Source organism: Salvia splendens, chromosome 8 (assembly GCF_004379255.2).
Source record: "Salvia splendens isolate huo1 chromosome 8, SspV2, whole genome shotgun sequence".
NCBI classification, from domain to species: Eukaryota; Viridiplantae; Streptophyta; class Magnoliopsida; order Lamiales; family Lamiaceae; genus Salvia; species Salvia splendens.
Genome location: NC_056039.1, coordinates 27,742,938 through 27,757,519, shown reverse-complemented (window position 1 = coordinate 27,757,519; position 14,582 = coordinate 27,742,938). Strand labels below are relative to the sequence as shown.

Sequence of the window (14,582 nt, the reverse complement as noted above, 5' to 3'; positions counted from 1 at the left end):
CTGGATAATGTCAGCGGCATCGACGATTCCGTGTGTAATAAGGAGAACGAGTGTGTTGCGGTGGCGAAATCGATGTTGAGTGCTGCTGAGATTAGTGATGGAGTGAATTTCGTGAAGCCGCTGGCTTCTGCGAGGTTTACTCACCGGTGCGTTTCGGAGAAATTTCGCTGATTTGATTGCAATTTCGCTTTACCTTTCTCAGTTGTTAGTAGTTTTGTTCAATTGTTTGGCTTTGCATTTGAATAGTGGTTTGGCGATTGGCGGAAATGTGTGTTGTTTGTGTAAATTGAAAGGCTTTCATTGCTGGAAATGGATTTTAAAGATTGAAGGAGAGTAATACTGTAGGGATGGTTAATTTCTTGTTGCATAGCTTTGAATGTTGATAGTTAATCACTTAATTATAGTTTTCTCCTTCAAGCAGCCTATTTTGTGATACGCAGCCATCTTTAGAATAGAGTGGCAGTTTCCTGTGGATTAGTTCTTTGTGTGTGAAGCTAATAAGCTGAAATCTTCTTAAATCTAAGAAAGCATTTACTTAGATCTAGGTGGAGACCGTAGAAATCAGATTCAAAGGTGGAGGAGGAACGCGACTGCGGCGGAGGCAGAACGACAGCGAAAAAGCAAGCGCCGAAGGATGGGGAATCGATGAGTTTGAGTAAGAAGGCGGTGGGGCTGTATGTCGGCAAGAAAGGGCTGTTGTTTTGGCTCAACAAATTCGCCTACGCTTCCATCTTCATCGTGATTGGGGGATGTATTCACTTCTGGTTTGTGGGTCCCGCTTTGAACTTGTAGATGAATTGTGAAATATGTAGATGAATTTGAGAAGGCGATTTATTTGACGTCCAACCATCACGATTAATTTGTGAAATATATGGATGCAGTTTTTAATTCGATTGTGTTGCTGGAATTTGTGAGTTGTGTAGATAAGGTGGTTGTGATATTGCCTAAAATATTATTGTTGACATAAATTATATAAATTGTTGGCATGAAAATGTTTGTTGTTGAGTACGAAAACAATGTCAACTATATATATACAATGTCAATTATATGTAAAATGTTGTTATTTGACATAATTTATACGTAAAACGTTGCTGTTGACATTAATTATATAGGTCGTTGACATGAAAATGTTTATTCTTGACATGAATTATATAGCCCGTTGACATAATAACGTTTGTTGTTGACATGAATTATATAGGTCGTTGACATAAATTTTATGAAAAATGTTGTTGACATAAATTATATGTAAAACATTGTTGTTGACATGAATTATATGTAAAACGTTGTTGTTGACATAAATAATATAGGTCGTTGATATGAAAATATTTGTTGTTGACATTATTATTTGTAAAATGTTGTTATTGACATAATAGTTGACATAAATAACGTTTGATGTTGACATCGTAGTTGACATAAATAACGTTTGCTGTTGACATAAGATCAAGATGTTTTTCTCTCTCTCTCACTCTTTCTTTCAAATAGATCAATATGTTTCTTACAAGAACCAATAAGCTATGAAAATCTTAGTTCAAGAGGCAAAGAGAGAGAGAGAGAGATTACCTATGGTAAAATATCAAGACTACTAAAAAATCAGCAGAATAACTAAGACAACTCCATTAAGAACAATTTCAGCTCAAGAATAAGAAAAACAATCCAACAAAAAAAAAATCCCTCATTTAAAAGAAAGGAAACATTTGCTAGAAAAACATAACACATTCAACCATCACTATAAACAAGAAAAAAGAACATTTTTTCTGGAAAAAAAATCGAATCTTAATAATTAGATTAGCCAGACAAATCACTCTAAACTTTGACACGCACAAACACACACACCTTCTGAATCAATTCATCAAACACCTGGAGAATCCGATCGAGCTCCACCACCTCTGCCGTCTCCTTGCGCTGCTGGTGGCTCCGGAACGACAACACGGCGAACAGCTCCGGCGTCACGCCTTGCGGCGGCTGCTGCTGCTTCGAGATCCACCACGACGACATCTTCTCCCTCAAAGCCTTCCTCCTCTCCAACGGCTTCACCGTCCCCCTCAGCTCGATCCTCTTGAATTCGCCATGGAAATCCTCACCAACCTCCAACCACCGGAACAGCCAGAGCAGGAGCAGGAAAATGATATGACATGGTGGAGGGTGGCAGGTGATACATCACAAAAGGAAAGTTATGATCAAGAAACAGGACATCCAAAATTTACATGAGGATTTCTTTATTATGTTAGTATCCTTTATCTCAAATATATATCAACATGCTCTGCCATACAAATATTTTTAAGAAAAGAAGCATAGTTTTAAAGAAAATAGAAATATTTAGATTCAATAAACTGCACTTTCATGGGAACATGAAAACAAGGACCAAACTCAAGAAAGCAAACCAAAGGAAGCATGGTATAAACTGCATTTAAACTTATCTAACGATATTCATAGGACAAAAGGATGGATAATAACTAGCTTAACCTAGAGAAAACATGGTAAATTTGAACAGCAGATGTACCAACATCAAAATAACTACTATTCTTTGGGCAGTATACAACAGATGTCAATTGAATCCATCTCTCCTCCTCCAATTGAACACAAAATCAGATCTGGAAGCTCGAGAATCCAATAATTCACACTCCTATCCTTCCGATTCTGGAAAATCATTTACAGAACGAAGCAATTGCTCGTCACCAACACATTGCAAGCTGTAGGAGTCGGAATCGTGCTCGGCACGATCTACATCAACATCGGATTAGACAAATTGGGGATCGAGAAGCGATTAGGTCTCTTCGCGTTCACGCTCACCTTCCTTCTCTCCTCCACCACCGAAACCCTCCCGATCTTCATCAACGAGCGCCCAATCCTCCTCCGAGAAGCCTCCAGCGGCGTCTACCGCCTCTCCTCCTACCTAATCGCCAACACGCTCGTCTTCATCCCCTACCTTCTCGCCATCGCAGTTGTCTTCTCCTCTTCTGTTTACTTCCTATATTCATGTTTCAATTGCTCAAATTCTTCAGCTTCAATTTGGAGAAAAAAACGGTATTGCTCAAATTCTTCAGCTTCAGCTTCAGCTTCAGCTTCTGTATACTTCATAGATTTTGAAGGTCTTCGATTTTGCACAATTGTGCTAATTGTATGAAGATCAACAGATTTTTCAGAGAGACTTTTGGATAGGGTTTTAGAAAATGATTTCAAATACAATTTTATTTTTTTCTGCCATATTATTAATGAAATGACACTTATACCCCCGTGTTGACATAATGTGATAGCTGTTGACATTTCATTAATCTTGTGGATTAGTGGCTGAGATTGCATCTCATTTCTCAATTTAGCTAAATAATCTCAACCTAACAGCACCCTATATATATATATATATATATATTTAAAAAATAATATTTATGTGCTTAACATATGCCTAAATTTTCGAAAATATCTTGCATAATATTTCAGGATGAAAATTTGGCATTGTAAATCAAGGCGTAGGTTAATATAGTACTCCTTCTATTCCATGTTAATAAAGTCATTTTTCCATTTTGAAAAGTTTCAAGTTAATTGAATCTTTTTTATTTTTATCAAAAAATAATTTCCTCTTTTACTCTATCATCTTTTCACCTCTCTTACTTTATTCACCGATCATTAACACACTATGACTTTGATATTGATTGTGTTTTGATTACTATCGCACAAATGACTTTAATATAAAGTGTCTAAGCCTTGGTTATTGTAGTGTTTTTGGTACTCGCATCGTTGAAATTGAAAGTAGTCAGAATATGAATAGTAGGTGCAGGGTTGCAAGAGTGAGATGGTAATGAGTGAGCAAAGATTAGCGGATGAACGACATAAACTAGAGACACGTACAATGATTTTTCATTTTTATTGAAAGCAATATCTATATCAAAAGAGCCAGCAATGACATGTGTCATAATTACTCCATCCGTCGGTGAAATGTTGTTCAGTTTTATCATTTTAGTTCGTCCGTAAAAAGTTGTCAACTTTGTTTTTTTTCTATTTTTATTAATGGTCTTCATTTTCTATTAACTCTTTACACTCATATTCTATTATAAAACTATTCCTAATATATAAGTATGGGACTCTCATTCCACTAATTTTTTCAACTCACTTTTCTTACACGTTTCTTAAAACTCGTACCAAATCAAACTTGGACAATATTTTGCGAACGGAGGGAGCATAATGAATAACTCTCTTCCTTAAACATCATAACACCGACTAAACTATAGTATAATATATTTCCTTATTTCCACTTATTTGTTATTAATGATTCAAATTTACAATATTTATCTTTAACATATTAACACAAAATAAACTATTCTTCCTCCATCCCAAAAAGAATAGACATTTTTGATACGGTACATATCTTAGTACATATCTTAATGTGTAAATAAAAAATAAGTGGAGAAAATCTCAGTATATAGTTTTGTTGGAAGCATATATTTTTCTTTTTATCCACTAATTCATAAGTACTACTAGTATATTAATAATTTCAAATCTACAATATTCTTTTATTGACTCTTCTAGATATCTTTTATCATAGAGTAGAGCACTTCACGATGATATTAAATTCAGATGATAATAGATTTTTAAAAAGCATAGTGAAAAGTAAAAGTAAAAGTGCATTGTTGTGAACACCAAATGAAGTACTTATTATATGGGTGTAATATATTTCGTTATTCTTTCGATTATTTACTTGCCATCTTTAGTTAGAGCACTTAACGATGAAATTAGATTTAACCAATAAATTAATTTTAAAACTAAAATTGATAAATGTCGTTGATGACTATTTGCCCTTGAGGACTTGAATGATGTACGGGTCTTTTTCTTATAAGAAATGAAAGTACTATAGTATAATTTTAAAGTAGATGATTTTTCATGCTAAATCTAAATCTAAATCTAAATCTAAATCTAAATTTTCGAGAACACTACTTTAGAAATCCAATAACTTCCTCTCTCTCTCTTGTCATGCCGAGTCTCTCGGTGGTAAGGCAGTTCCAAATTTTTGGGGATATATTGAAGTGTGAATCTAGCGGAAACATCCTTTTTTATTTAATTTCGCTCTCTTCATATCACAACTCTTGCAAGTATATACATACATAAAAATTGTTTGTGGTGACATACTCCTCCGTTGCCTTCCGCCATGTCCACAACACATTCTTCTTCCAGCAAGCCTAGTTTCCCAGCATTTCCACCATCTCCCTTCACGCCACCATTTGATGAGCTATTCTCGTTATACCACGCCATTCCTCTCCAAAACAACCCTCATATCCGTCTTCCTCCTTGTTCCATCCCTCGCAATCAACATCGTCTTCCCATCTTCTTCTTCCCCATCGACCCTCCTCTATTTGGTTCCTTCCCACTAGTTCCCAGGTCCCCAAATCTCTAAATTCGATGGCCGCGACCCCCCGGCTGCATCTGCAACATCGACGACTATTTCGACTTCTACGCCACTCCTCAACACCACCGAATCCGCTTACTGCGTCTATGTGAGGAAGGCCTCTGTTCAAGGTGGCTCCGCTGGATGCAGACCAACGTTCTCCTGCACCAGATCAAAATTACGGTGGCTGCTTCATCCTCCTCGCCCCCATGGATCGAACTGCCCGGAGATGTGACTGCCAATATTCTGCATAGGCTTGGGGCGGAGGGGATGCTGACAAGTGCGCAAGTGTGTGCTACATGGTGGAAGGTTTCCAAGGATCCCTCCTTGTGGCGAGTCATCGATTTCTCCAACCCTAGGCAAGGGGTTTTTAGTGGCGAGTACAATGTCATGTGCCGCCGCGCAGTGGATCGTAGCCAGGGACAATTGCTCGACCTCACTGTTCAGTACTTCGGTGACAATGCACTCTTGGACTACATTGTCCATAGGTAAATTTTTGTCGGTGATCATATCATCTTCTTTTTTTAATCACCTTTGATTCAAAGATTGAAATTTGGTATGCAAAGAAGCCTTTATACTGCATTTGGTACACATAGAACTATAGAAGCTAATGAACTAGTCATTGGTGCTAGAAGATTCATATAAATTCACTAATTTGGTTTAATATTTGTTTGACAGATCACCAAATCTCAAACGTCTTAAGCTTGGAACTTGCCTTTTCATATTAGGATATTGTGCACATAGAATGGTTGCAAAACTTCCACAGTTGGAAGAATTGCACCTTACTCTTAGACCTGGGATTGGTGCTTGCGACATCGAGGTTATTGGCAAATCTTGCCCAATGTTGAAATCATTCTCATTAAACGGATTTAAGTGCATACTTCCCGATCCAACATATGGTCGTGGTCTTGTTCATGGATACTTTCATAATCTGTATGCTCGCGCAATCAGCAGAAGCATGCATAATTTGCAGCATCTACAAGTATTTGCACATTGGATTGGAAATGAAGGACTCGAAGCCATCCTTAACGGTTGTCCACGCCTTGAATCACTTGACATCCGTAGATGTTTTGATCTCGATCTTCAAGGGGATTTGGGGAAAAGATGCCGTCAACAAATTAAACATCTTAAACTCCCTGGTGACTCTTTCAGTGATATACCATGGCCTAATTGCGATGGTGGCGATCCGTTTACTTCTTCTGCCTTCTGGTTTGAATATTACATATACAAACTTTATACAGACAATTTTCCGCGTCCTGACTATAACTTCAATAGACGGTATAGGTGTCTTTATTTACTCAATCATGTGTAAATGTATCTTTGTTCTATCTATTTTTGACTTAAGATATATCAGTATGATACTCACCCATTTTCCTCTTTGTTGGGTTTTCTTTTTGCTGGATTGGTTGGAGGGTATGCTATTATTTTGGAACTTTCATTCTATCATATTATCAATAGTTTCATGTCTCCTGTTACTTCTCTCTATTATCAATAGTTTTTTGGTTACCAGATTTTAAAAAATTATGTCTTTAATATTAATAGTCTTTTAAATCTTCATTTACTAGACTGTCCTAGGTTAGCATGATATTGTAGCTACGAGACTTAGTATGATTTGCACCTAAAAAGACTTATTGCGTAACAACACATCTATTGGGATGTAATCATGTCTCGACCTCTCCTTAGAAAGTTCAGTCGCGATTAGTGGAAGGTTTAAGAAGTGGGAAATAAATAGGGGAAACGATCAACGGCCTCGAATCATGAATCAAACGTGAAAATTCAACCATTCAAATAAGAGTATCAAGTAATATTAATTCAACAGTTGAAAGAAACGATGTTCAACAACAATGAAAGATAAACGAAACAATGTCGGTATAAGCACTCGAGAGAAGAATAATATTATATGTATGAAGACATAATTTATTCGGAACATTTTATTTGATATCTTTTTCATTTTATGCTCAACATTCACTGCGCTTGTTACAACTCAACCTGCATGTAGTACTTGATACACTCAGTGAACTCATGCCAAAAATTATTTTCATCATTAAAGTTATGTCAAGCCATCGTTGAGTGAATCTCGAGTTTTGCTTAAAAAATACTGAGAAACACTAAAATCATTCCCATAGTAAAACTTGGTTGTGCAACCATTTATCATCACCATCCGTCATATACCATATTTGAACCATCATGTGATACGAGAATGTGGCCAAAAACTCGATCACTGACCGACCGACTCAAAAGACGACTCAAGATCCCCGTCAATGCACTAGCCTAAGTAGAGAACAAAACAAAATCAGACTTTAAGAAAATAATTAAATTTAAAAGCAAAGCATGCATCCTATATGATTACTCTTCTATCTTTCTTAGTAAATTTATGAAATTTTCAGTGACTTTAGAACGTCGTCTTCATCTCCCTTTCAGTTTTCGCGGCCGCCCGAGGCGTTGCGGACGACGCCGGCCGACCATTCGAGCCCCCAAAATTCTACTCATTCGGCCCTTTTTTCCATTCTAGAATTTTATTCATAGTCCACAAATTCTCATGGTAACCCAACACTTCCTTGGATTTGTTCACTGGCCCAAATAAAATAAGCAGCCCCACTTGTACTATCCGTTCCACTTAGGAGGCCCAAGATATCAAATAATTAACAATGGCCCAAGCCTACTTTCCTCACCATTTCCACCTATCCATCGGTCCAAACCAAAATAAAGATTTCAAAGAATCTGGTCCAAGAACTAAATAATACATCCACTTCTCCTCTTTTCTTTTATTTTGGCCCAAAATATTTCATCTCCCAATCTGTCAGCCATAGGCATGCACAAACCGACCCGAACCGCCGGTTCATAAACCGGTACTGGAACCGGCATGACGGTTTCGAACCGTCGGACGGTTCGGCGGTTCACACGGTCCGGTTCAGGTTCAACGAAACCGGAACCGTCGGTTCAACGGTTAAACCGGCGGTTCAATTAATATTAAAAAAATATATTTTTTATTTATAAAATTTGATTTTTATATTTAAAAATCAATTTTTACAAATAAATGAATACAAGAATTTCGTAATAGCCCATATATATTTGATAGGGGTGACAAATTATGCGTGTTGTGTCATTATCGTGTCGACACGATAACGACACGACACAATAACAACAAACACGAACACGACCCGTTAAGAAAACTCCAAACACGAACACGACCCGCTACCCTCAACACGAACACGACCACAACACGAACCACTTCGGGTCAACACGATAACAACACATATATGACACAACACAATAACGACACTATAATAATACAACCTAATAATACGATAAGAACCTGATAACACAATAGGATTAAAACTTAATATCTAAGTACACAATTCGATTTAAAATCCACCAAACAACAAAGAAAAAATCCCTTATTCTACAATCTGATTACCCTCTCCCTTGGAGATGCTCTAAGTGTGATATTTCTTTTTATGACAAAAAATAATAGTACTTTATATCTCTTATTTTATCATCTTTTATACTTTTTCTCCCTACTTTTTTTTCACTCCTAAACATTTGTGTTCAAAAGAAATATCTTACATATAATGGGACGGAGAGAGTCATATACAACATGCATCGACGATGAAGGATTAGCAACTCTCATCTGATTTTGCACTATACAAGTTACAAAAAACACATTTGGCAAAACGAAATAGCATATCAGTGTTTTTTCTGTCCTTTTCCATATCAAGGAAGCAATAAAACAAAAATAAAGGGAAAAAAAAGAATAAAAGAGAAAAAGCTTGGCTTGAAAGGGCAGCTACCAATTGCCGTCAATCCATTCAAATTTCCCACTTGGAGCCACCCGTCATAGAATTGATGCAGACTCTCCACCTCTTCTTTTTCCCATTTTTTTCTCTTTCCTTTTTTACACATACCACCCTAAATATTAGAAACTTCATTGGAGATCAATTCAATATATAATTAAACACAAGTATATTAATCAAATTTGATACTCCTTATAATAATACTAATAATAAGAGTTTAGGTTGATAGTTAAATGGTAGGAGTAGCTAGGCTAGGACCATGCATGTGATGCCATAAAATGGTTTCAAATATATGATGAAAAGGTTAGGTGAAAGATATGTCCTACTTAGTACCAGATTTGATTGGCTAACTTAATAATATTTGTCTTGTTTGCCCAACCAAAACTACTTTGGCCAACCACCACTCTCTTCTGGATGTGAGAGGCAAGGATAAAATACAAATAATTGACTAATGATTTTATATTTTATTACAATGTCATGACATCCAAACTACTGTGAAGGGACTAGTAGATATTTTAGGTGTTTAGTTCATCTCTTGTAACTTAAGAGTATTAAACAATGAGTTCCTAATAGAAGCGGCCAGTTAAAAGTAAAGTAAAAAGAAATTGAATGCGTTTGAGAAATGAACAAATGGAGTGGATGGGTGAATCTAATTAAAATGGGACCATATATATATGTGGAAAGGGACATCATTCATCATAAGCCTCTCATTTCCAAATTTCATATATCATCATCTATCTGTATACTGTTTACACTTTACATACACAATCTAATATTCAAATATGTACAGACAATCGCGAGCGGCTCGGCTCAAGAGAACAAAATTGTATTGAATGGAACGACAATTTTTAGCTCAAAAGAAAAAGAGAGAATAAAGCGACAAACTCCCGATCCCCAAAAAATTACACTCACACTCACAAACAATCACATTTACTCTATATCTCTCTGCCCATGGCAGATGCTATGTCCCTTTTCTCCTACCTTCTTATTCACTAACCCACCATTTATTTCTTCCCCTCCAAAACTCACAAACCATCTCTCTTCTCTCTCTAATTACTTTTACACATGGCGTCGCGGAGTCGGAGGAAACAGCGGTGGTGTCCGCAGCCGCTGACGCCGCTAATGGAAGGCCCCGATTTCGGAATGGAAGATCACCAAGGAAACAAAAAGGAGAGCTCGTGGGAAATTATTCGAGAGTGGTTTAGAATACAGAGAAACGTAGACAGCTTGTCATCTTCACCAATGTCTTTGTACGGCCCCCATATTCCGCCCGCGCAGCACCAGGATTTGCGCCTTTTGCTGGGGGTCTTGGGCTGCCCCCTCGCCCCCATTCCCATCTCCAACAATCCCGTCTCCACCCTCCACATTAAAGACATCCCTCTCGTCAGTCAAAACCTATTAATTCATTTTTCATTGGGGCATTTCATCGCTCACATTGCTTTTTTCCCCTTGCAGGAAACCTCCACCGCGTACTACATAATCCAGCAGTACCTGGCGGCGGCGGGCTGCCTCAAGCAGCAGCGCTGCGCCAAGAACATGTACGCCTCCGGGATGGTGAAGCTCATCCGCTGCGAGACGGAGATTTCGACGGGGAAGAATGTGAAGACGATGGGGTCCCGGACCGGGGAGAATGGCTGCTTCGTGCTGTGGCGGATGTCGCCGGAGATGTGGTCGCTGGAGCTCGCCGTCGCCGGGAACAAGGTGGTTGCCGGAAGCGACGGCAAGATCGTGTGGCGGCACACGCCGTGGCTCGGCACGCATGCGGCCAAAGGCCCCCAACGACCGCTGCGTCGCATTATTCAGGTAATTTTTTTTATAAAAAATTAAATATTTTATTAGAGAATATTTCAATTGCCAAAATTCGATAAAGTTAAAGTGGAAGATTGCATCGGTTTCGACACTTGTGAAAATCAAGTAATGACAGCTTAATAATGGGAGACTAGTAGAATGTTTTTTGAGGTAAAACAGATTGAAACTTTGATCAACCTTACTTTTGTCTTTTCTAATTCTCAAAAGCAATCATATTTGGAAAGTATTATAAAATTTACCTGAAACTATATTTTACACCAATGTGTGCCTATATATCTATGGCATAGGCTCGTACAATTACATTACTAGGGAAGGGAATATATACTAGGATTTCAGCAAGTATTAGTTGGAATACATAGGGATACGTGAAATATAATTACAAAGTGCTTTAGCAATAAGGTCATGGTCTAAAGCGTAATGTCAAGCTGAAAAGCATTGATTACCACATTATCACAGCCACTTTATTGGAATTAAAAAAAAAATCATTTTAAGAACCAAATAATTGAGATATTCTAGCATTTAACGCATGGTGTTTTTATTTATTTATTGTTCCAGTGGACAAGTACAAATGGGACGTGGGGGTGCATATGAAAACGTTATCTTTAGAAATTTGAAATACGAAAAGCAAGAAAATTGTTAATTTTGAAAATTTGAAAAGAAAGAAAATGGGGGAAGAAGGTAGGCAGGGAAGCACGTGATTTGGCGTATACTCTTGGGATTGCCAATTCCTAAATGCCAAGCGCCAACAGCAACTATGAACTAAGCGCCTAGTCTCTTGCTTTCTTCCTCCACCTCTTTCTACTTTTTCCTTTCATAAACACATTCACCAAAAATTGTTACTCCTCAAACAAAAAGAGAGAGATATGGTAGAAGCTACCCATCGTTTATAATTCCAATAGTATACGCTTGATTAACCTCCACAATCCATCCTGAAAAAGTGTCTCTCAATTGTCAAAACTCGATTAAAATAGGTGCATAATACTTATTACGGTTAATCATTGTATAGAAAATCGCATAAAGTAGAAAATTTGAATAGATTGATTTCGGGTTTTGATAATTTGACACCATTTCAAAATTATCATGAATCTTAGTTTTTGTTAGTTGTGAAAAACGAGGAAGACTTACTAATCATTGGGTAATCATGATAGCAGTGTTTTTTATATGCTCATAAGTCAAAACCCAAATCTATCAGAAAAAAACACATAAAAAAAGGAAGTTGCTGGTGAGTAAAATTATTATTCACATTTAATTATGAAAAATGATGATCAAACATCATTCTCGTTTGATGCATTTTATAATATAAGAAACTACGGGAGCAGGGACTGGACCCGAAGAGCACGGCGGGGCTATTCGGGAAGGCGCAATGCCTGGGCGAGAAGCGGATCGGGGAGGACGCGTGCTTCGTGCTGAAAGTGGCGGCGGACAGGGAGGCAGTGATGGAGCGGAACGAAGGGCCCGCGGAGGTGATCCGGCACGTGCTGTACGGATACTTCAGCCAGAGGAGCGGCCTCCTGATCTACATGGAGGACTCCCACCTGACGAGGGTCCACTCCGAGGGCGACACCATCTACTGGGAGACCACCATCGGCAGCAGCATCGGAGACTACAGAGACGTCGACGGCCTCCTCATCGCCCACCAGGGGAGGACCGTCGCCACCGTCTTCCGCTTCGGCGACACCTCCATGGAGCATACGAGGACAAGAATGGAGGAACTTTGGACCATCAACGACGTCGTTTTTGACGTCCCTGGCCTTTCCACCGATTCCTTTATTCCTCCCGCCGATATCTTCCACACGATATCGCCTTAATTGTCTTTTTTCTTTTACACTCTTAAATTTTCACATCCGCCCGATTTCAATACAACGTGTATATGCTTTAACTATGCTTATTTCATTTAATTTCTAATCACCACACTTCCTAAAAAATGCAAAAGATTACGTTTCTGCAACTTAAGCTGTTTATTTATTCATTTGGAGTGGGGGTATTCTTTTAAAATTTGGAGGTGAAGTGTAAAAAGGAAAGGCCTGGTGCAGAATTTTATACCAAGAGAAATGGGCCTCAATCATTAATAATGGGCCAATATATGTTTTTATAAGTGTAGCCACGCATTATTACTTTTTTTAATAGAGTGAACTACACAAATGATACCTTATCTTTCACTTTCGCACGTAAATGGTACCTGATCTTTATTTTATATCGTTTTTCGTACCTATTAATCACAATTTTGATACCTGATGCAATTTTCACCCCAAAATGCTCTCTATACAATCACATTTTCCCGTTTGTATCATTAAGGATATTTTGGACATATACACAAAATTAGTACCAAAAGTGATATTATAATGTCTCTTTCATTCTCTTCACTCTTTATACTATTATTATTAATCGATATTAATATTATTATCGTGATGTTATAAATTAATAATTTATTTATTTTTTAATATCATTCAAATATACTTAATTAAAATTATAGTCATAATTATATTTAATTATTATAATAATAATAATAATAATATTATTGCTAAAATACTAAAAACTAGTATTAATTAATAAATAATTATAGTATAATTATTTAAATATTGAATAATATAATATTATATTATAATAACTATTACTGGTATTATTATTATTATTATTATTATTATTATTATTATTATTATTATTTTATATTAAATTAATAACTAATCAATATAGTCTTAATAAAATTTTAAAATTGTGAATTGTGTTCATAATTGAATATTTTTAGTTAGGTATTTTCACCTTAAAATGAGTATAAAATAATTTAACTAAAAATATTCAATTGATTTAATTAGCTTAAATAATTAATTTAATTAGGTGTTTTGTACTTGTTTTATATTGTGAATGTAATTAGATGTATGTATAAAATACTAAAAAGAAAGAAGAAAAAGAAGACAACATGAAAAAAGAGGAAACATAAATTAAGGAAAAAAAAGAAAGAAAAAGGAAGATAAAATACTAAAAAGAAAGAAGAAGAAGAACTAAAGAAGAAAAAAAAAAAGAAATAAGAAAGGAGGAAAAAAGAAATCACATGTTTGGTATACTATTTAATTGAAATTTTTAAAAATATCCTCCATAACAAAAAAATCACGTGTTTGGTACCTAGGGTTATTTTTGTCACTGAGTACCAAAAAATATATAAAATAAAGATCAGACCTATATAATTATGTAGTTCACTCTGTTAAGAAAAGTGAATGATAGTTCACTCTTCTGTGATTTACGTAAATAGACCTCACGTAAATGACATAATATATAGACCTCACATGTAGTTCACTGGATATATAAACCTCGCGTAAATGAATATTTTTAATTAAATCACAGAAAGGAGGAAAAAAGATAGTTCACTCTTCTGTATACTATCTGTGATTCTGTGTAGTTCACTGGATATTCTGTCATTTACATGCGAAAGTGAAAGATCATGTATCATTTATGTAGTTCACTCTTCTTAACAATGTATACTATCTATGATTCTGTGAGGTCTATATATTATCAGACAAAATATCCAAACCCATAAAATGACAGAATAATGATTTGTATATTGGAGATATGTAGCATCATTAATATTTTAGTATAATTAAATTAGTATT

The 14,582-nt window shown here is 36.4% G+C and overlaps 2 protein-coding genes across 2 annotated transcripts; both read left to right on the top strand.

The window, feature by feature from the left end:
• The first annotated feature begins 5,184 nt into the window (after nt 1–5,184).
• Nucleotides 5,185–6,686, top strand: LOC121746010 (putative F-box/LRR-repeat protein 23). Its single transcript, XM_042139948.1, has 2 exons — nt 5,185–5,862; nt 6,053–6,686. Exons 1-2 carry the CDS (start codon nt 5,519–5,521, stop codon nt 6,684–6,686), a joined length of 978 nt encoding a protein of 325 aa, XP_041995882.1. The 5' UTR covers nt 5,185–5,518.
• A 3,267-nt stretch (nt 6,687–9,953) lies between these two features.
• On the top strand, nt 9,954–13,129 carry LOC121743700. Its single transcript, XM_042137034.1, has 3 exons — nt 9,954–10,551; nt 10,624–10,971; nt 12,297–13,129. The coding sequence occupies exons 1-3, from the start codon at nt 10,234–10,236 to the stop codon at nt 12,783–12,785; spliced, it is 1,155 nt and encodes a 384-aa protein (XP_041992968.1). The 5' UTR covers nt 9,954–10,233; the 3' UTR covers nt 12,786–13,129.
• The last annotated feature ends 1,453 nt before the right edge of the window (nt 13,130–14,582 follow it).